At 35.9% G+C, this 24,234-nt stretch overlaps 1 protein-coding gene across 1 annotated transcript in view; it reads left to right on the plus strand.

Moving 5' to 3' along the window:
• The first annotated feature begins 314 nt into the window (after positions 1-314).
• The window catches only part of LOC129282217 (pleckstrin homology domain-containing family G member 4B-like), a 33,079-nt gene continuing 9,159 nt past the window's right edge, over positions 315-24,234 (plus strand). Inside the window, exons 1-5 of the mRNA XM_064095583.1 lie at positions 315-359; positions 11,150-11,606; positions 16,263-16,418; positions 16,838-16,961; positions 22,898-22,997. Coding sequence (XP_063951653.1) covers positions 315-359; positions 11,150-11,606; positions 16,263-16,418; positions 16,838-16,961; positions 22,898-22,997 — 882 coding nt within the window. The remainder of the gene's footprint in view (positions 360-11,149; positions 11,607-16,262; positions 16,419-16,837; positions 16,962-22,897; positions 22,998-24,234) is intronic.

Consider the following 24,234-nt stretch of genomic DNA (forward strand, 5'->3'; position numbering starts at 1 on the left):
GGAAGTTATGACGAAACCTTTGATAGAACAGATCTTCATCAAAGTCAAGGTCGTCCATCTAACAGCTGCAGGATGTAAACGCTTAGAATCCTATCTTTACTCCTATCAGGGGAGCATTCATGAAACACATAGTCAGTGATTTTCACTGATGATTGTTAAAAGCTACTGAAATCCTTGCATCTGATTGGCTCAGAGCAAATTTGTCAGTGAAAATCACCAACAAGATGTTTCATGAAAGACTTCCCTGATCAGTCTTCAGAACATAAAAACAATCATTCTAATTGAGACTTCAATGTGAACTTAAGGGACGAATCATGACAACTGGCAAATTACAATCTGGTAAATCAGAATCAGATATGGTGATTAGTAACTGATTACCATGGTATCCATAGTGTAATTTTCTTCGAAATGGGGTGAAACATTGACTTTTCTTTGAACAATTACAAATTAGAAGCATTTCATTTGATGAATTTGTCATTTGTTTAGAAGGGGTGGCCTGTATAATGAGTAACGATGTCTGCTGCAGGCAAGGAGTGCCTGTACTCTTGAGTACTCTCATGAACTTTTAATACAGTGACTAAGGGATACCAAATACTATTCATCATTTTTGCTGACAACATGTGCGGCTATGGATTTTAGAATTTGTTGAGGCGTTGCTATGCAGCATTGAACCTTGGGAATGGCCGAGTGTTCGGTCTCTAACTTTTGGATATGCTGCCATTCTGGATATTATTACTTGGAATACCTGTTGCTTTTCAAAAATTCTATATGTTAGGCAAGCCTTATAATCGTGTCTGAATGCTGGCTGAAGATGATTTTGTTGTGACAGAGGTTTGTTTTGAAACTGTGATTTTAGAGACTGTATTTGTTTGAAGTCATTGATTACTCTGCATTTGAAGGACCCTTGTGAGACTGAAGACAAGATGACAACAATATACCTTGTATTTACTTTCAAGAAGCTTTCCACAAGGAAACGTTTATTCTCATGAGTGTTCGGAACGGTCACTGATCAGTAGGACAATGAATGGTTAGTATGACAATCGGCTTGACTCTGCTGGTCAAGATGGATACCTATTAGTAACAGTGAAACATTCTGAAATAAGGTTTCCATTGTTTGTGAGTTTTCTTCTTATTTCACACATCAATGTAGGGAGGATAATGGAAGCTTCTTTAACAGTAGTAGCATTCTGACGAAAGTTTACAATTGAATAATGTTTCAAAGCACTTGAGATGTGTTATTTACACAGCGGTCGAATGGCATAGATAGTTTGTAGGTTACATTTTCAAATTAAAAATATTGACAGAAAGTGTTTGTGTATGTAGGAAAACATGTATGAAATAACATTGTACAAGTGCATGTATTGAACAATTGTCATTTTCACCATTGTTCCTCCCCCCCTTTCACAGTGAACCATGCACTTTTAACAAAACCAAAAATTAAAGGGCAAAATATGAATGAAAAAATGTACAAGTGCATGTATTGATCAATAGTCATTTTCACCAATGTTGCCGCCCCCCCCATTCATAGTGGACCATGCACTTTTAACAAAACCAAAAATTAAAGGGCAAAACATGAATGAAAAAAATTGTACAAGTGCATGTATTGATCAGTAGTCATTTTCACCAATGTTGCCCCCCCCCCCATTCACAGTGGACCATGCACTTTTAACAAAACCAAAAATTAAAGGGCAAAACATGAATGAAAAAACATTGTGCATGTATTGAACAATAGTCATTTTCACCAATGTTGCCGCCCCCCCCCCATTCACAGTGGACCATGCACTTTCAACAAAAACAAAAATTAAAGGGCAAGATGTAAACAAACATGCTCATAAATCTCATGTTATAGTTCAGTCTGGAATCTGTCAAGCGATATATCAAGAAGCAATGCAAATAGGAAGTCCTTTTCAAAACATGCCCAGTTCCATTTATTCATGTCAATGCAGTCATCCAACTCGATTGTACATGGATTCGGTTCATCCATCTTGATTTAGAGATTGCCCGTAGCCATATTCACTCCCGACTTAGCTCGTCAATTCAACTCAAATCTCAAAATATTTTTCCAACCTCCTGACGTGGTAAGATGGATGCTAATTTGCACCTAACAGGAAAGTACAACTGGTTCCAAAGGTTATCGGCAAAGACAGATAGTCTTACATCCCCACTTTAACATTCACACTCAAAATGTTTATCAAATGTGGGTTAGTGTAAATTTGGAGGTGGACCTTACCTAGAAGAAGGTCAGCATTCATATTTGAAGACCTGGACAGATGCTAAACTTGATCGTTTGCAATGCTGTATTAAAAATCCCTTTCCTATGCTCATTGTGCTATAAAGCAGAATTACACCTATTCTTGACTTCACGTTCAAGGGGTTTTAAACAGGTATCGGGTCCTCTAATGCAGTGTCTACAATAGTAAGATTTTTTGGGGAAAATGCCACAGTTTGAAGTGTAGGCATAGAGAAATGAAATTTCCTTGCTGTCTCTGTATGAAGTTTTCTACATGTATTTGCATGGCTGAAATAAAGTACATATTAAGAATAAAGGCAAATAAGTTCTGTATTCTATGTAAAGAGAGGTCCACTTAGAAAATTACCAATACTGCCCTGTAATTATTATTTTTCTACATTTAGTTCTATCACCTGAGGGCTGAAGGAATTATTCAACCTTATTCTGTTACCCTAATCTTTCTGATATAATCCATTATCCTAATATTACAGAGGATTATAAATTTGGTGTTGTGACTCAGGATCCTAACCTTCGATGCAGACCAAGGATTAGATTGTTAATCTATCCTCACTTCTTGGTCAAGTGCATTGTCGGAGGTGATTGGCCGTATGCCCTATTGTCCACCAATCACCTCTCACCGCCTCGTCGTCGTCATGGTGAATGCATGACAATGACGGAGTAGGCGCCATCTTAAATCAACCCAATTTCATCCCAAAAGTCTCAAATTTTCTGTCATTCCTTCAGGCATGTTGGTTTTAATAATGCATTTTTAGTTGGATTGAGCTAGTTTATAATCCAGACTCATATGTTGCTGTTAAGCATTAAAATTTTTTTTTTTTTGAATTTGCAAAACATTAATTAATCTTTGGCAAGTTATGTAAATACATGTATATATTCTGTTAATGAACAGTGATTGTTGTATGTCCATTGTAGTGTAATAAAAAAAATGGGTCCAAATGGTAAAGACTACTTTGTTTGCCTGAGGTTATGTTTGTTCATGTCAGGTAATTATGTTTTCATGTTCTCCTTGTAGTCCTAGCTATGTGACATTCTACCGCGTTCACACGGAGGAAAAATAAAAAGGTTTACCAATATGGGATATTATGTTTATATTAACAGGAGGAGGCAGGGGTACTATCATGTTTCATTTCCTTGATAATTTATATTCCTATGTCACCAGTTATGTCATATATTTTGAAATATAATATGCTTTTGATGAAATCGCAATATAAACATTGAATAGTAAATCTTTATCTTAAAATCCCATGCAGGGATGTTTTGGAAGAAATAGACCAAAGTACCAAGAATTATAAAACAGAGTTAATTAATTGCTGTCAAAAAAGATTAATATGTTTATCATCATTTTGAAATTAATGAAAGGTATCTTTTACTTTTACTTCGGGGGGGGGGGGGGGATTGATTATCCTAGGGCAGTCCATGGTTCTCCTTTTACCCTTGGTCTTCTCTGAGATGATGGATTAAGACATGCTATCATTTTACAATGCAGTCATGTCTCAAGAATGTTTGATCTCAACAGGGAATGTTCTTATTCCAAGTGAATGTTATCATGGAGTGAAGTTCTCCATCAATGACCTAGTCTGGATTCACAGAACCATTTCAAATTTCACGACGTTTTCCTTTTCATAAAAGACATAGTTTGTTTTTAATTGATTTCAATTATGATCTACTATCATTTAGATTTCATATGTCATCGATAAGGTTCAAGGGATCAACTCAAATTTTTTTATTATCATTGGAAGCAGGAGGAAGATTTGGGTTATTTTTCAACATTTCATGAATGAATTAAGGGAAATATGTTTTTTAAATATAAAAATATTGCCAAACAGCTGATGAATTTCAGCCTGTTCATATTCAAAGTTTTGTAGATGATTACTTACAGAGTATCGCCTTCCAGTGACTGAAAAAAGAGAATGTAGATGCAACCTCATTTCAATTGAGCACAGTTTCATAAATAGGTCATGTCTTGTTTTTATGTTGGTGTGTTAGCCACTCCCAGTCTCCTTGCATTCAGACATGTTTAGATTGATGTGTTCTGGTGTCATGTTTTTTATTTGGGGGGTTGGTCCTTTCTACACCCTCTACCCTGAATGCAACCTTGTATAATTTCTTGAATAGACTAGTAAGCCTCATCTCATCAGGTAATGTTTTTAGACTCCAAGATTCTCATCCTCACCCCCCCCCCTTCAACCGGTGGAGGGTGTACAAATATTACCCCTCTCATAGCAATGCTCCCTCCATCCTCGATGTGTATCCACAAACAGAGAAACTGTTTTCATTTCTCGAGCAAATTTACCTTGCACTTTCACGTGAAGCCAATGTTGCCACAAATATAGTGTCAGGAATTAATGTACATTTTTATCCAAATTCATATTTTTTCTTCAGATTTTGATTACCTTATGCCTACTTCTCGTAGGTGTGGAGAGCAATATGCCTGTGCCCTGACCTGCATTTTTTATCCATATAGGCCCTATAGGCCTATATTGAAAGATTTGACAGATGTCTTGCTTGATTCCTGATAGAAACCTCATAGCATGGAGTGATGAACCTCTCAACCTTGATTGTGGATTGTTGTTTTCATTACATTGAAACCTATTAAGGGCAAGTTTTGATGAAATCATCACATCACACAAACTCATCATTAATAGATAAAGATATAAACCACCTGCTCTGATAGGTATGGAGTGCCTCTGTTCTCTCAACACATATGCATGTACTGCCCTCTATAGGGGCAAGATTTATATTGTACCAAGGACTTTTTAGAGAGAGATACTGCCGAAGTTTGATTTGTGTACAAATATATCCTAGTGTATGGCTGATTAATCTGACTGCAGTGGTGAAGTATGTCGCTTTCTGTAACCATTTCAAAATTTCTGTAAACTGAAGCTTCCTTCATCACTTAATATTTTACTTTATTTCAGAACATTGTTCACATTGATGGCGTGTTCCAATTTAACAGAATATAGAAATATGGTATAACTGGTTTTTGGTGGAGGCCTTAAGTTAGTCTACATTTTCAGAATTATGAGATCTTTTATTGGGATTTCTTGATGTCACAGAGATTTACAGGATGAAAGCAATTAGCAAACTTTTGAGGTGAGGAAAAAGAAGGGGGGGGGCATCCTTTTTTCTGTAGGATTGAGAAAGCTCTGTTGCAGGCACATAATGACTTCGGTTTTGATAGGTGTAAATGCGTGAATTGAAATATTGGGTAGAAATTAGCACTTTGAGGCCTTTGAGGTTTTGTTGTTTGGAATATTTTTCTGTTTAGGTAGGTTTGAATATACCTATATAGAAGTAAAAGTAGACAAAAGGTCAGTGCATTCAAGAACACAGCTGTTATGAAGCCAGATAAACGTGAAAGAGAATCGTGAAAGGGAAACATGGAAGAAAATCCAGTATAAACAGTGCAACTATCCAGGGAGGTATGTAATGCCCATCTGTGTGTATTTATTTGGTCTACATCTTTGGTATTAGGAAGTCCATTAGACAAGATCTCAGTCATTCAGGAAGATTACATCCAGTGACACTAGAGCAACTCTCACTGCTACCCAACTTTTCCCCTTCTTATTTAGACAACTTCTGCCAACTTCAGAGTTCTTCATATCCTATTTTTATTGTATCCAATTATGCCACTACTACTTATAATTCTTCTTTTATTAAAAAAAATGGCTTCTACTTTAACTGTTACTTCTATGTCTAATTTTACTATTATTACTTCTTCTACATCTACTGCTACTTTTTTCCAGTTTACTTCCTCTATTTCTACTTAAACTTCTACTTCTACTTTTACTTCTACTTCGACTTTGTACATTCTATTGTCTATTTTCTACTTTTTATTTTCTACTTGATCTACTTCTTTCAATATTTCTTCTAATTCCTCCTCTACTTAAAAGATGCTACTTTGTCTTCTACTTTTACATTTAATTATACATATTTACTTTTATGACTACTTATACATCTACCACTCTCCAGTATACTTGTACTACTTCTACTGCTACCCATTCTACTTCTACCTTTACTTCTATTCTTCTAGTTCTACTTCCAGTTAGTTCTATGTAGTTCTTGTTCTAGTTCTAATTCTACTCCTTCTAATTCTGCTACTATTACCTATTCTTCTACATCTACTACTACTTTCCTGTATTCTTTTACTTTTACGCCTACTTTTACTCCCTTTCCACTCACAGTCCCACTCCCATTTCTACTCCCACTCCTCTCATCCCTACTTCCATCCCCACTTCCACACACTCTCGCTCTCATTATTGTTTATGCTCCCACATCCACACCCACTCTCACTCTCGCTCTCATTCTTGTTTCCGCACCCACTTCCACTCTCACTCTCGCTCTCATTCTTGTTTCCTCCCCCACACCCACTTCCACTCTCACTCTCGCTCTCATTCTTGTTTCCGCCCCTAAACCCACTTCCACTCTCGCTCTCATTCTTGTTTCCGCCCCACACCCACTTCCACTCTCACTCTCGCTCATTCTTGTTTCCACCCCCAAACCCACTTCCACTCTCACTCTCTTTCTTGTTTCTGCCCCCACACCCACTTCCACTCTCACTCTCGCTCTCATTGTTTCCGCACCCACTCTCACTCTCATTCTTGTTTCCGCCCCCACACCCACTTCCACTCTCACTCTCGTTTCTATTCCCACACCCACTCTCACTCTCGCTCTCATTCTTGTTTCTGCTCCTCCCACACCCACTTCCAATTTCCACTCCTACTTCCACTTTTGATATTTTTCTCGCACTCCTTTTCCCTTACACTCTTGCTTTTGTTCCCACTCCCACACCCATTTCCACTCTCACTCCCACTCTCTCGGGTCCATGTTTTTACTCACACTTCTTCTACTGTCCGTTTCTACCTCTACTACTTCTACGCATGCCCCTTATCTCTAACAACTTATCTTTATTTGTTGTTTTTCCAAGTTGTATCTACTAAATATTTCTTCTTATATTTCTGCATTTGATCTTTACATTTCATGACTGCTCTCGGTTTGGAGTCTATTGTGCTCTTGGTTGTGAATGACTGATCCTGCCTGCTGATGTTTCTTTTCCTAATATTTGTTTTTGCTATCAAGCCATTCAGTTTGTGCTGTGAATAAAAGGCAGTCACTTTTAGTGTTTATCTTTAAAACATTCTTATGATTCTCTGATTGGGTTGAATGTATTTTGATTTATTCAGAAGCACATACTGAGAGTCTAACTAGGCATGTCATTCATCTCACGTCTCAAGGACCTCTGGAGAATGGGTTTTTATTTCGGGGAGAATGAAATTGAATAGGAGATTTCTCAGGCATGGAAATATAGGCTAAAGCTCAACTCAGAAGAATGGCACCATTACGCCATAATTTCTCACCAAAATCTCTCTCTTTCTTTCTTTTTTATCCTCCATGTTTTGTTAAGGTTGTCATCCTGGGAAAGATAGTGCATATGCACGCCTGACTATCCCACTATCCCATAAATGTGCATGCGCCACATTATATTTATATGTGGCTTTCAAAGTGTATGAAAACAGTTGTCAAAATATTGATGTTTCAATGTGAAAGGTGCCTTTTCTCCTGAATTGTGAAAGTAATGTTTCATTTAGATACCTTATTTGCAGACAAAATATATTGACAGAATACATTGATGGTTCCAGTGACAGGTCCAAGGCATCAAGGGGGGGGGGGCAATTTCTCCTTTCCATATTTAATTTATGAATCATCAAGTGGGCCTGGGCCCCACCCCAGGATTTGTGACCAGTTAATTCTTAAAAAATATGAATTTTCAGAATAGTTGATTACTAACTCAGTCTCAAAGAATACAAAAGACCTCCAGGATATTAAGTGATGATATACCAGCCATTGGCCTCACGGATGCCATATGTTTCAATATGACAGAGGATTAGAGTGAGAGAAAGACATTATGGAAGAAGTCGCAGAAGTAACCTGCTTGCATAGTATGATTTTCCAATCTTCTGACTCTGCCTCATTTATCTTATAGCTGGAGCAAGTAGGTCCATAGTTGGAGAGAGGCAAAATTCAAGAAGCTGTATGAAAGAATATATTTTTGTCTCAACTGCTTTACTTGCTTTTTGTTCAGGTCCAATAGGACTCAGGAACATTGCCAATAATGACAATTATTCAACTAAGTGTCAGGAGAAACAGGTCAAAAGAACTTTTTGTCCCATATCCTTCATTTGATGGGTAAAATAAAGACACCCCACAAGGTTTTGTTTTGATGAATATTGACACTCTGGCTTTCTTCCAATGTCTCTGTAGGCAGCATGACATGACAATAGTTACCCCATTCAAGAATAAACTATCTATTCCAATATTGTTAAATGCAGTATGAGCCAGAAGGATATTGTAATGATTCATTAAATAATATGATAACAATTCCAATATTATCATTCAGTAATATGAGCCAAAAGGATATATTTGAAATGGTTACACAAATTGAATGAGGTCATAATGTTTTAGAGGAATAAGACTTTATGTTGACTCTAATGGCTTTTTATTTGTTTTGGGAGTGATATATCATACATGTGATACAAGTGCTATGTCCTTTATCCTTGATCTTTTGTAACCTATATGTTTTTTTTTCAAATTGAAGAAATTAGAAAATATAAGTCAGTGGTATTAGAAAGTAATAAATCAGTGGTAGCCTCCATATTTTAGTTTCAAAGAAAAACTTAACCCAAAATTGCAAGTTGTTTTGAAGGGGAAAAAAATCAGCAAAGTGATTTAGATACATGTAGGTGAAGTTTATATAAGACTGGACAAAAATACAAAAATTAAGAATTATGTAAAGCTGTTAGCTGTTAAGAAAGTTGAAATCACTCGTGGGAATTCAAATTGGCCTCATGTCATTTAATTGTGATGCAGGAACTTCTTTGTTTGTTCAAATACACAGAAGTACTGAAATGTAATAATTTTTTTTATGTTATGAGAATAATATTTTTTCTCCCTTATTTAAAATTTGACTGATGAATAACTTGAATAATTCTCTCCTGGAGATCTACTGTATAATATATTCGTAGTAGTGTCACTTTTAATGTGATTACCCTGCCAATAGGGCAAATTTTCTGCTTGTGAGACAATGGCGAATTTCTGATAATTAGTTATTTAAATTCATGAAATGTTTAGCTGTCCCTATCCCTACCCATTTGTTACAATGTACTCACCAAATTAGTGATCAGATATGTTTTTCTTCAAATAGAAAGTCCTTGTCCAATTTCCATCAATCTTTTAATCTTTCACCATTTTTGTTTTCCTATATTTTGTTGTCAAATTCATGCAAATAATTTTATTACCAAGTTTGTGAATTCTCTTGCAGTCATGAAATACATATTGCTTTCCATGGATACTTCACTTTATATCTTACTTGTAATCAATCCTGTACATTGAGGTATGGTAAGATACCGGATGTTCCATCTATGTTACATATATCGTTTAGATTGTACCAGACACGGTTATTAGTCACGACAGTCTATACCCCCTTCCCCATCACATGAAGTTGTGTCATTTTTAAACACCTCTTTCCCTCTAAGGGGAAACTTTTCCAAGGTCATGCATGCACTAGTCATAAAATACATTTTTTGCACAGTGTAGGGGCACTTTGAAAGAGCCCCTGATTAGATGCGTTGCACCATAGAGCTATTTCTGTAATAGCTCTATGGTTGCACCATACAACCCCCCCCCTCCTTTGTCACTTTCTTTACTTACAGAGCTTACTTCCTTCTTGCACAAAAGTATTTCTTTGGTGCCTGTAACATTAATAACACTCTATCATAAGTATCATGTTTTCAATTAAAACTCCCAAAGTAGAAATTGACTGCTAATTTAAGGATATAAGTTCCATGTTTCAATTTACAAAGTACTTAATGAAATAATATAGTAGTCCCTTGGAAATTTCAAAAGCTTTTGATGACAGTGACATGTAAGGATGTATGTTCGCCTTGTTCAGGTTTACTTTTAAAGTTTTTTTCACTGTTACAGTTCTTTTGGAACTCAATTGTCATTTTAAGACTACACTCCATCATAGCAGCTGATACTACCAAGTGTGAAATTTGGAACAGGTTACGACAAAAGGGGAGACAAAGAAGAGACACATGAAACTAGTGATTCACCATAAATTAATGTTTAAGAAATGCACATTAATGTGTTCCTGCCTCCATACGATTAGAAAGTTGTTGAATCATATTAGAATGTGACGATAGTGTTGTCTTCATCGTATTCTTCCAGGACCTAATTGAGGGATTCGTCGCTTCCTGTCGTCTTTATGTTAAGACTATAGATTCCCCTGGATCTTGTATAGCCTCGTGGATAATCTTCAATATGTGGGATGCATCTCTGATTGGAGATATTAAACTGCTTTCTTTTCTTCATCAAACCTAAGACTCTGAATGACCCTCAGTATAGATGCTAGATTTCTTTCAAAGGAAATCATTCTAGGATGTAGGAAGGAACTGAAGATGTTGTTCAACGATTAGGAATCATTCTTTCACAATTCTGTGGAATCATGTTCTCAATAGTTTGCTGAAGATGTTGTGAATTGGAGTTTATGATTGTCTTGTGAACTCATGAGCATACTTGTTTGTTTTTGGATAGATTCATGTTTACTATCTACTTTTAAAGTGAGTTTGCATTGGTTTCATTGTATCGTAATAAATGATTGTAATACAAGAGATCAATTTGAGCAACTTACTGCTTTGTTTTTGTTCAATAACTATTTTGCACTTATGTATATATTTTACTCTTTTTTTAAATACTTTTTTTATTATAGTACTTGTTCAAGGAAGCAAAGGATGCATTGCAATATTCCAAATTATAAAGAATCTGCATGCATTCATATGCATAGAAATGTATCTTCTCTAAAACTGAAGGGTTTTTTTCTTTCTATTTATTATTTTCCAGCTGCAGCTGAAGCACAAACCAAGGGAACCAAGCTGGCCTATTACCCATTCTAATCAGATCCTAGTCCACCTATCACAGCTGGACTGGGACCAGTTCCACGTTGGGGACTTCTACGTCTATGTCCGCTACCTTGGTCCTAAAAAAGTAACTCTAGTCCTAGTAGCATGCCCTGAGACAGAAGGGACGCTGACAGAGGTTCCGATCCCGATGGAGATGTTCAGGGAATTCTTCTCCTACCACGCTCCACAGAGGTTGCTTCTAGGAGAACTTAAGACCAAAGACACAGAGGATGTTACGGGATTAAAGACTATTGTTGTTGCCACGGATACAGGTATCATGAGGCATCTTTGGCCGGATGTTTTGAAGCCACAGTTTGAGCTGAAAAGACGGTCATCATGGAGGAAGAAGAAAAGGAAAGGAGAGGGCGGTGTGACATCAGGGGCAATAACAGATACAGGTAAATGTTGCTATGGATACGAATGATTTATGTATCTCAGTCAAGAAGGGATTACTATGTTAAGATGAGTAATGTTTGGATCACAGAAGCAAATGATTCAGGTCATGTCTTGAGACCTTAGGAAAGAGATTTTATACACGTAATAGATAGTATTTCATGAAATTTTGTCTTTCAATCACTTTGGAGTGTGGATTTGTGTAGGGTTTGTAATGCTGAGAAACTGAGCTTTTGAGGTCAGTTTTCTTCTATATTACTTGTGACTGAATACTTATTAATACATTGATGTGAAAAGTTTCTTTGAGTATGTGTGTCTTGGCATACATTGTAGGAAGGTACTCTTCAGGGGAGTGTTTCATGAAAGGATTTTTTTTCTGACAAGTCCTGTTTTATCTGGCAATTACCATAGTAACAGTAGCTCACAGCCAATCAGAATCAGGGAAATTTGTCGGATCTGACAACTTGTCAGACAAAAATGTTGATGAAACGCTCCCCGGATATGATAAAATGCCAGGTTTCATTGATTAAAGTTTCAAAATGAAATACTTCAAAGAATGTACTTTCTCGGTTTCATGTGCGATGATTACACAATGATAGCCTATATCATTCATTTACAAAAAAGTGCTCCCTATAATTCCAACCAAAAGTATTTTGAGAATTGAGATCCTTATTTTTTGTAAATACATTTACTTTTGATATTACTATATCATGCATTTATTACGTAGTTTCATTAGTAACACCAAAGCCCTGTATCATAAATGATACAAATGATATGATACTTGTAAATAATTGGAATAATCAATAAGTCTATGGTAAGCCATGCATGCTTAGCCATGCTTGGGTGGTTGTAAAAATCATGTCTTATGTGAAGTCACATGAGTATTCAAAGTTTGACGTCAATTTGTCAATCAAGAGTTCGAGTTGTACACCTTTGTAGATAGCATGTGACATGAAAAAAAAATGTTTGAACTTTCAATCATTGAACATTGATATTATGTAAAAGTAGTAAAGTTGATCATGGGATTGGGATAGTAGTAAATGTGATTAATTATGTTTCCCCCTAAAAACAGTGGGACATGATGGTTAATCTAATTAGGAACATTGTAGATGACCAAATTTAATTTAGGATATCATCCAGATTTGTTAATATTGACCTTTTCAAACCTTTATTAATCTTGAGTTTGCTGCGTGCAATCATTATGAATGAAGAACTTGTTGGATTATGGGTCAATCTTATTCTCTTCACACCCAAACCTCAAAACACGCATCCTGGACTCGAGATGGAAACCTCAGAAGCTAGAAAGGAAAGAAGAAATCCTCATGGCTTTAGATCGAGTCCGAATCCGTTCTCCTATTTCATTCCGGATTCACCAAGATGTCCCCCTTTGATCAGAACTCGGCGTGATACTTTCCTCGGTCAAGTTGACTTCTTGACTCCCGGTTGCTGATCTTAGCCATGGGTAACCGACCAGGACGGCCGCTCGGTATAACCTTGTTGCTTTCTTTTTCAATTTCTCTCCTGATGTCTGCTTGGAGCCATCCTAATGAATAAAGACTACCTCCTAGTAAGAACAAATTTTGTGGAGGGAGGAGGGGAAAAAAGTGAGGGTTTTCTGGTTCCCATGGATCGAAGGTGACTTACGTGGCATTAGATCTCGTTGTATATGCCCTCAGGGTTGCAATGACTCGGGTAAACTGGAATCGTATTCAACGCATTGTGGTGGATATTATGGATTTTAAACGAGGAAGGAGACATCGGAGCTGGGATGGCAGTAAGTTTAATCTAGCAGTGATGTTGTTATTGATTCCATTCATAAGTGTGGCTTGATCTGTAATGAATTTAAAACCTAATCATGTCATTATGGTGTTTTGTTTTTATTTCAAGAATGACTATTGTATTGATGAAATTGTGGAGTTAACTAAATTTTTAGATGTGAAATTCGAAAGTTGATTTAATACAGTAGCCATCGTTGGAGAGGTCATGCGTAAGTGTAAGGTGTCATAAAAATAGGTCAGTAGGAACATTGAAAATGATACTAGTGAAATGGAAATTGTCGACAGCTTGCAGCACCATGATTTATCAGTGCCATTTATTTCATTTGGTCTACACCCACTACTAGATAACAAACACTCCGTCAAAAGTGATGTTCTTGTCAATAATGTTTGATTCATGGGTGTGTGATTAAGAAAAATAAAAGACATTATTCGTCTTGATCCAATGTCTTCACCATATAGGCCTCGACCTGTGTGGATCAGGCAATCATTGACATGAATGTTTATCAAGTTTCAGGTTGTAAAGATTATAATCATTGTCTTGATATATGCTTTAACTATATTTTAATTGTGAAAAATCATTTAATTGGAGATCAGTGAATAGATATTCTTTGATTTACAATTAAATTATTTTTCACAATTAGTGGAGAGAATAATGAAATGATTTAACATTTTAAATGATTGGCCACAAGCAGTGCATCCCCTAACCCGAAGTACAAGTACACGTATCAAGCACCAACAACAATCTCTATGGTTACTACAGTAAACAATATCAATTTGTCTGTCAAAGCTAATAGAAAGTAGGAGCTAGGAACATACCTACATGAGTTAATGATCTTTATTTGCATCATTCTAAAATTGTATAGAATTCACGTTAAACAAGATTTATTATTCCACCTCAGCATGTGGGTAGGAGTCATGAGAGTGACCCTTACTCACTCAACAAATTATATTTCTACAAATGTATTCTGAAAGTTATCTAGACACATGGATTAAGGTGATAAAATATTCATGATGAAAATAGGCCTACTTTAAAAAATATAAACCCTGCAAGAAACGGTTGTAATGATATGCAGGATCACAAGCATTGCTTTTGGGGGAAGTTCTTTGTAGATTTTAAGGACTACTTCCCATTCATAAACCAACAATGTGACTTTTAATTTTGGACAATTGAGATGATGACATAAGATGATATTCTTCAGTAAAGGGACTTCAAAAGTTGCAATTGCCATTTGTTATTGTTTTGTTGTAACAAAATAGTGAGCCATGAAACAGGATTTACTGATGGTTATTTTTCTAGATTATTGAATGAACGTGATAGGTCTTGAGTAGTTGATTAAATATTCTATTTTCTTTTTATGTACAATTAGTTTTAAGTAGCCTTACATTTATCTGTCAATATTGTGGAAAATAATGCTTCTTGTTCTGTAGAAATTACATGAAACTAATAGATTTCATCAGGATAACCTATGGTGTGAGGGAGGCATTCTGAGGCTAATTTGGCTAAAACCAGTTGACCTGTTTAGAGTGGCCATGTTATTCTACCTCCTTGGAGGATTACTACCAACAAACCTAGTTACCATGGCGATATAGGGTCAAGACAGGTGCGAGAGGGAGCGTACGTGTGGGGCTTCACAGCATTCTAGTTTGACTAACATGACATGAGGTTAAAATGACGTCAACTTGGTATTCGCAACTCGACATTCTATGCCTAATATCCAATGGTGAATTCCTTGTTAAAGATGTTAAAAAATAAGAGGATCATTCTGTGACATTGAACTTTTAAAGATACCTCAAAGCTGTTTGTACTCTACTCCACCCAAGGCATACCCTCCAGGGGGGCAAATATAAATTATGAACGATTTCATCCCTGTAGTCCTACTGTGATGGGATTGGTGTTTCAGTAGTTCTAATCTTTTCTGAAGGAGCAAATATCAGAGTGAAACTGTTTTGTTTTGGAAATCATTGATGAGAATTGCAAAGAGAACGTAGATCTTGGTCATTGTGATGGCTTAAAGGAATTGTGAATTATCTACAGGTACAAGTAAAACTAGAATATTGTTCACATTTTGTATAGACCATCTTTACTCAGTGGTTGAAACTTGGTCTGTTTTCTGCCAATTGGATTGAATTTCTTGTTTTTTTGCGAAATGATTTAGATGTTGAGGGATTGGATGTTGCATAGCATAAAGGAATAATACTTTTATATTCTATTTTCCTACATGTTGTCTTCTATTCGTTGTTCAGGGATGCAACTTTTGAGGTTGAATATGGGACTTGGGCCCATTGCATAAAAGTTACTATTATCGTTACTTTGCTCAACAACCAATCAAAATTGAGGATTTCTTGGAAGTTACCATTGAATGGAATAGTTCATGATCATGATATATGTAGCTTGGAGGTTTCTTCCTAACTCCATTATTATAGGAATTTTTCATACAACAGGTTCCCTGGTTGTTATTTCGGGGGCTATAAGTATGAGAAGGATTTTTTTGAAGCAAAAATGTCTCATTCTAGTTGAATTACAGGTACCGTGGTCTATTCTTACCAGCATCCCTGGACATTGCCTTTTCTTTTTACATAAGGTTAAATTGAATTCCTCAAGAATGGCTGATTCTTGTTTTCTTCATCAGGTACAGATAAAGAGATCAAGATGCCTTTCAGAATGGCATGCTACTCAAGAACCATCAGTACATCTAAGAAGAAACCTCTCCATTATTTATCTCCTTCCCCTTCTCCTCCTATCCTCCTCTTCTCCCTCTCCTAGCCTCTTCTCCATCTCTTCATCCCCTCCTCCCTCTTCCTTCTCCTTTTCCATATTCCATGCTCATGAGAGTATTTTGGTAGATTCATTAGGAATACTTCAATTCTTTTTATCTTCATCAGGTACAGATCAAGAGACCAAGATGCCTACCAGAATGGCGTCTTTCTCAAGAACCAGCAGTGAATCCAAGAAGAAACCTCTTCCACCATTCCGTGCTCCTCAGAGTACCCTAGAAGTCAATTTTGAAGTCCTCCATTCCGAAGCTATCAACCTCACAGGTAAGATGTACTTCCATCATCTTACTCTTGTTTACTAACACTGAACATTGAATCTTGGAAAGCTTATCTGCCAGCTTGAACATCATTATGAAAATACGAGATTGGGAGACATTTTCTGGTGCTTTCCAGTATAAGAAAATTACAAGAAATGTTAGTCAATATATATAGAGAGATATTGGAAATTGTACTTTCAAATTACTCACTTGCTTGATAGAAATTTGTTCTTTGAGTCATCTGGATCTATATTTTTGAAAATGTTTAAAATACAAGGCATGTTCGAGCGCTCACTCTTTACTTGTAGATGAAATATGGAATCTTCAATTATTAAAATCTTTAAAAGATTAGCTAGAATTAGAATGTAGGGAATACCTAGTTACTTTCTTTGATAAGTCTTTTCTTGATAACCGTGATGTTTGTAGGTTCAAGAGACCAAGGTGGTAGGGCAGTCCTGGAGATAAAAGCCAACAATCATGTCTGGTGTAATCCTGATGTCACTCTAGATGACATTGTCAAACTCCTCGCCTATGTCTACTCAATACCGAGGTAAGGACTATGGTCAAACCGTATATTCTCTGGTCTTAACTCAGGGCTTGTCTAACTCCATACCCTAGTTTAATTCTAGTCTAACTCTGGTCTAACTCTGGTCTAACTAACATATTCTAGTCTAAATCAGATCTAATCTCAATGTTGGTCTGAACGATACTGTTACCTGTATCCATTCAAGTCCACTGTTTATAAGGACTGCTAGTCATTATGTCCATTATTCGTCATGGTGTAATATTTTTTGGAGTGGATTTTATCTAATAAAAGATTATCTGACTGATTATTGAAGGTAATGAAATGGAGTCTTCAAGGTCTTATTAGACCTTAATGAAGATGAGTGCATCTTGTGTTGTTTCAGAATCTCTGTGAGAATGTACTTCAAAATTACCATGACGGTGCATTGATCATTGGTCTCTACCATATTGTCCTTTGATGTTGATAGTAGACCTTACTTCAAACCTTACTTCATTCTAGCCACTTGTGGACAGTTATCCGCAATAGTCCACACCACTGGCGCTGTTCTTGGATGATGAAGACTGCTTCGTTCTGTGTGATGTCTCCTTCAGAAATGTCCTTATTGACTGTTCTTAACCATGTTAGAAGTGGTCTCCCTCCCTTCCTTTTTTTTCTTTCTTGGGTTTCTAAGTGAGGGCCAATAGTTCCTAGAATTGGCAGTATTTATTTGTTAAAATTCTTGATGGCATTATACTTGGATTCCTTCTACAAAAACCTGGTCAGAATTTGAGAAATCCGTATTTTATTATTCAATTTCATTACTATGTTGTTAGCTTTGTAAGATGCATATGAAATTGATTTTGTTTGTTTTGTCCAACAAATTATTTGAAAAAGCTTCAGATATCTTGTATCCAAATTATTTTTTACAGTCTTTACAAGAGAACAGAGCAGAAAGGAAAAAGTATTTATAAAGTAGAAAAAAATAGAGTAGAATAACAATATGAAGATTAAATCCCCTAAATTGAATAACAAATTTTTGGAGTACTTCCAGGTCAAAGGCTTCTTTTCTTGTTCATGAATAAGAGAATTTAAATGACCAGCAGAAAACTGTTCTGGATTACTTTGGCATATTGTTTGTTGAATGGTCAAGATCTAGGCTGAAGGCGGACAATGGTTTTTGTCAAAATTGATACTACATGTACATGTATCCTGTCAATTATTAGGTTAATAATCATGATTAAGACAAGGGGGTCATGATCCAGTACTGCAAAACACAGTAAACAACTGTGTAATGGTGTGTGTGTGGTTCAACTGACTAAGGATTCTGTGTAGGTCCCAGTAAATAAATAAATGTAAGGGAATATGAATGACATGTGTTAGAATTGAAGTTTTAAGATGAATAAATAGAATTGCCCCTCCCACTTTAAAGAAGAAACAGAAGAGATCGTCACATCAATACTGAGCCAGTGTAAAAGTAAATTAAAGCTTTTGAAATAAATTTAACATTTCGGACATGAAATGGACTTTTATTTCCATTGTGTCATAGTATCCTCTTTACCAATTCTATGTGATATAGCATTATTCGATGGGGGAGTATGTTTGTTGAGCACGAGCTCCCAATTCTTTTTCCCCCCCTCTAAACCCCTAGAAAATGAGGACAAAATCAGAGCAATCTAGAACAAGATTGAGATGATCCTTCCTGTTTATTACATCCTTTCCCCTTAGATCGCCATCTTATGTCTCTCAGCTCTTGATCATCATTTACTGGGTGCTAGCCAAAACCTCTCTACAACCACAATCATATGTATTATGGTAATTTCCTTTACAATTTGGTAACGTTGATCCCCGAAATAAGGGTAAAAATGATGGATTGGATTATAATGTGAATTTATCCATAATTTTCTTTAGATTGCAATTGCAAGTTTTAATTGTTGGTGATCACATAAAAACTTGTGTTTCTTAACATTTGTGATTTGGCCGAGTATTGTTTAAGTGTCATAAGCTAAGACAGGCATTTGCTTAGTGTAATTAGTGTTATGCAATTTTATATTTTGAATTTGATTGACCATCTATAGGGTCAAAACTAGATTCAGGATTCCTTATACAAGGTTTATTCATTCCATTCAATCCAATATTCCTAGTTGATGAGTAATTAGAGCAGGATGACATATAATAACTTGAATTTTTTTTTCTTCTCAATTTTGTACAAAAGCATGCAGCTTTGCAATATAGTGGTTACATTTCAATAAAAAATAGTATAATATCATAATCCATGTTAGTTCATGCCACAAATTTTTATCTTTATTTTGATGAATAGTAGGGGGTTGCTATGGCAGGTCTTTGACCCTTTCGATTATGATTATGAAATGATACACTATCTGCTATCACAGTGTGATTTATTAGATATAAGATCATATTTAAGATGTTGGTTTACACATGACCCCAAGAGACAGCAGGTGCAAGACTTGGGCTCCATTACAATGGAAATAATGAACGTCTGTACAGGGAAAATGTTTGTTTCTACTGGCCCTCTTGCTCCCATCTAGAAGGATGTTTTATCAGAAGATACCTAAGTTAAATCATGGTGTAGGTATAGTCACAAAACTGATTACAGTTCGACCTATGGTACGTCATTTGGAATAAATTGATAGCTCGGATCAGTCAGTCGGTTTCATTTTAGGACTACAGCTTAAGAGTTAACAGAGTGAATCCTGCATTCTTTCTTAGCAAGAAGGATATAACTTAAATGAACAATGGCCACTGAAACATTGTCAATCGTTATTCTGTGACGTATTGTACCCTGAAGATTATAAGGTTATAGCTTATCCGTGTCACTTCATAGAAAAGAAGGGTTGATCCTTTGAGGTTACTTTGAGAAATTCCTTTCCTTTTTATCAAAGTTTCCGCTTCAACACTTTTTTAACATATTTATAAAGATTTATTTATGTTGGAAGACTTTTTCCAAAATATAGTTGATTTGATTCACCATTTTTCAGTATTTCATGCTTCAGTACCTCAATAAGAGAAGATAAGTGCCCATGATTATTCTTAGGTGGCTCTTAAAGACATACTTTCATTTCCTGTCATGGACATTGATCTTTGTAACTATTTGAAGGCTTGGAAACATTGGTCACATTGACTTTATGCTTCCATAGAAGTAGATGATGAAGAAAAAACAAAAAGTTTGAAAAGGACAAGGGTTAATATTGATCCAAGTCATGGTGATGCACTCATCTGCTCATTTGGAGCGAATAAACAGACAATTAGATTATACCTGTCCATTTTTCATATCCCGTACGGCATGGGGCCTCCCCTCTGCATTGAAACAAAGCATGACTGCATGATTACAAACTGTGTGTTGAACTAATCGGCTAATTGACCAGTGATTATTGCCAATTTGGTGGGCAAGGCGGTCTTCTGTCATTCGATGTCGGCAACCTGTTAAAACTGACGAAGTAATCCTAGGGGGTTGGGACCGATTTAGGTTTGGATTAACACACCAAGGGGGTCTAACTTGGACGGTAGAAATACTAAGGACCAAAAACCTTCTTGTTTGACTAGACTCCCATCACACACCTTCATAGTTTAAAACTCACTGGACATTTAATAATGAAATACATTTTGATATCAGTTCATAGCCATTACTTTTCAGATCTCCCCCCCTCTCTTTGTACGAATTTTATATTTATCATTGTTCTCTCAGCCTCTCAGGTCTCAACCCCCTATTTTGTCATAGACTGTTTTTTTTTGGTTATTGTTGTTTTACACCCACTCTCCCAATTTCTTAGCATTTCCTTCCCATATTATCCCACCCTTGCTAACCACTGACTCCATATCACCACCTGTCGATATTCCATCAAATAAGTGCGCCCTCACACTCTACTTTCCCTGAAGTGCGAGTCATGTGACTTCTTCATCATTTAGAAATCTGTGCTAATTTGGGAGATAGCGGCGGTCTTTCTAGCTACGAGTCGAATTCAGACTGTCGGTGTGTCAGCAGGGAGCACTGAGGGTTCAATGTGAGGATGGTTGAAGTCATGGAAGAGAGGAAGTTTGGTGACATTCTGATCATGACATCTCCATGAATTTGTATATCTACAAGATAATCATTCCTTTCTCATCAGATAGCATATTTGAGTTACTTAATTTATTGGCATTCAAAAAAGGAAGAGAACATCTTTTTCTGCGTAGGATCATAATTTGGATGTCCAGCCTGCTAACATTGACCACCTGTTTTTAAAGACCTTCTTTGTTTCTGTCTATTTTCAACCTATGCTGTTGTATTTAACGCCTTGTCTGTAAGATTTCCACTCCGGTTTTCTTTGACGAATCTTGTGGCAGACCGAATGTTGATAGGCCAATCTCGTCTGTGACTTCACCTAGGATCTGTTCAGCGATTTCATCTCGGCTTTGTTTGGCTTGCAGAGGAAATGGTTAATTGAAGACTTACTCGTGATTAAGATAGGATTATACCATGTTGTCTTGTATTCCGTATGTTCCAAGTTTTGTGGAGGTATTAGGATGGGAGAAGTATCTTCATCTAATTGGTGTCAGAACAGACAGAAACAGGTGAATGAGATTGCCTTTTTATCTAAAGTTTCGTGCTGTTTACATTTTTTCCTTGTCAAGGATACTTGCAAAAAGATATACTCCAAAAAAAATATATTTTTGTTGTTTCATTGATGCATATGTTGATATGAAAAAGCAATGAACATGATAGACCAGTGTAGTATTATGTTGATTTCTCGCATAATTTGGAAGCAAAGTTTACTCTTCACAACGTAAAAGTATTCGAGAGGTTTTTTTTTTAAGAATAGCCACAAGTAATTTTTTTACTAGAGTCCAAAGTATAGATGTCTATTCATTTATTATAACCTTTCCTTCAGCAGATCTGTCTCCTAATTTTATTTGCAAAGTCAAATGTGTTTTACAGTAATCAATAATGTTTCATCAACGATTCGTTTTGTATTTGTTTAGGATTATATCTTTGCATGGTGATTCAATAAACATTACCTGGGTGTGTTTATGACTTGTCAAGAATCCACACAAATATAATCTTGGCATCTTGAATGTCATCAATCATCATATAAAGCTGTTTACAAGTGGACAATACAATTCTTATTTTCGCATATATCCGGCAATATCTCTCAAGAGCATCATTGTTGCATCTGATTTTCTCTAAAGTGATTGGTTAACATTGGTTTGACTTTTAAAAAATCTGAGCTAGAAGGTCACACTTGTCACCTGTGTGTGTGATATGTTACAAAAATGAAGCCCAGAAAAAATTGCGTTCGAAAATAATTATTTAGTGCTTCAAAAAGTGAAATATAAAGTGACCGAAAACACCATCTTAATTTCATCCCATTCACTTATGTGTCCTATTTAGGCGTCTATAAGACGCCTATTTACAAAATCGGGGTTTGCCTTGTAGTTTTAGCTTTTCATTCTCAATAATGGTTGTTTTCAGGGTTTATTAGTTCTAATACATGCACTTGTACACATGTTTCATCTTGGTTTGAGAATTTTTTAAATCGGCTGCTCACAAAGTTAAACAATACCTTTAAGAGAAAGACAATTCAACTTTTAAAAAGAAAAATACAATTACAAACATCAGGCCAAGGATAGTAAATGCACAACAGGTACTAAATTAAATTTTGCAAATTGATTTTACATCGATGTATTTACATTGAAGGAAATATTTTAGAAACTTATTTTCATATTCATAAATGTAATTAATCCATCTGCACTAATAAAATTGTTGTGGTGAAGATACAAGTTATAATTGATCCCATTTAACTTGAAACATGATGAGGAATCCTTGGTATCATTTCTTGTAGTAATTTGTCACAAAATAACATTGACTTACCTCAATTCCCCGAGGGACAATCAAACTGTTAACACATTTCCCATAGCTACTCCTCCCTTAGTCCCACCCCTAACATCCTGTGTTGTTTCTTCTCTCCTCTCTTGCCATACCCTAGGGAGGAAGTGCGTTGGAGAGGTTTGAGTATTGCAGTGGATGCCAGAACAGCTCCCAAATCAGACGTAGAGAGAGTCACAGAAGCGCTTCAGCTCCTTCATGTAAGTCTTCCTGCCTTTCAATCATTTTTCTGACTTTAATGAGTGATCTTACTTAATATTTTGCAAAAGATGTAATTTGCACAGGTGATTCAATCATAAGCTTGAGGATATTTGCAGTTTGTGTATGACTGAAAGTTTATCATGATATTTTATGTGATTTCTTCACTTTATAATTGATTATGTAATATATGTTTGCCCGGTAGATAAGGATATGATTCATACAATTATATGATCAGAGCAGTCGTAAGGGAAGCTATGAAAGAAGAAAACTTACATATCAAAGATTTTTTTTCCATATTCGGGTGCATTGCACCACACAAGGGTTATTTATTACTTGATTATATATATTTGTATGTATATGTAGGTTTACATACTATAAATAGCAGTCTCATGTACTGCTTTAACAACTTTCTGATGATTCCTTATGTTTAATAGAATGCAGCTATATCCATGATGATCATATGAAGATTAACATTAGTCTTCAACAATCCGTCAACACTAGGTCCTAATGATGTGTCATACTGTCATGGTATACCCAGTAGTGATCTAGACCGGTAGTTAACAGGTTGGGGTCTGATCCGCTTTAATACAGTATTCAGGAGGGTGATTAGATTGAGATTAGAAGGGGGTAGTAGTAGAAAGGTTGTGGATCTAATCCGAAACCTTGTCCATCATTTCATAGCTTAAGCTTCTGAATCTTGTTTTGAGTGCTCATTTTGATAAGGCTTGCTTAAAATACAAATTGCATAAAATCTTTCATCTCGAGGATAAATTATGCAAAGCTATGGCCTACTTAATTATCATATATTGTGGGTAAGCAAGTTATAGAAAAAATAGATAATTTATTTCTTCTTCGTAATCATGATGATATAGTGTGGTCTAATCAGATACAAACTCTTTATCAATATCATATTGAATATTATTTTGATAATTATTAAACTTATTTGTTTGAGTGATTTGTCGTTTGTCTTGTAAGAACTTAAGTTTTCTCTCTACAAATAAATGATTCACACGAATCTGTGCACTTTAAATAAAAGAAAGAAATGTAGTCCCAAATAGTACATTTCTTATATACTTTGAGCTGGTTATAGACGAATGTGACTTGCAGAGCACTTTGTCGCATGGTTGACGGAACTGGGTGCTTATAAAGAAGAGCAAAACTACTTTCAATGGATTGTGCCATGAGAGAGGTGTGTTGCTATGCTAGTACATAAATGATATTTTGTTAGGCATACTT

The sequence above is a fragment of the Lytechinus pictus genome, chromosome 2, assembly GCF_037042905.1.
Source record: "Lytechinus pictus isolate F3 Inbred chromosome 2, Lp3.0, whole genome shotgun sequence".
In the NCBI taxonomy this organism is placed as follows: domain Eukaryota; kingdom Metazoa; phylum Echinodermata; class Echinoidea; order Temnopleuroida; family Toxopneustidae; genus Lytechinus; species Lytechinus pictus.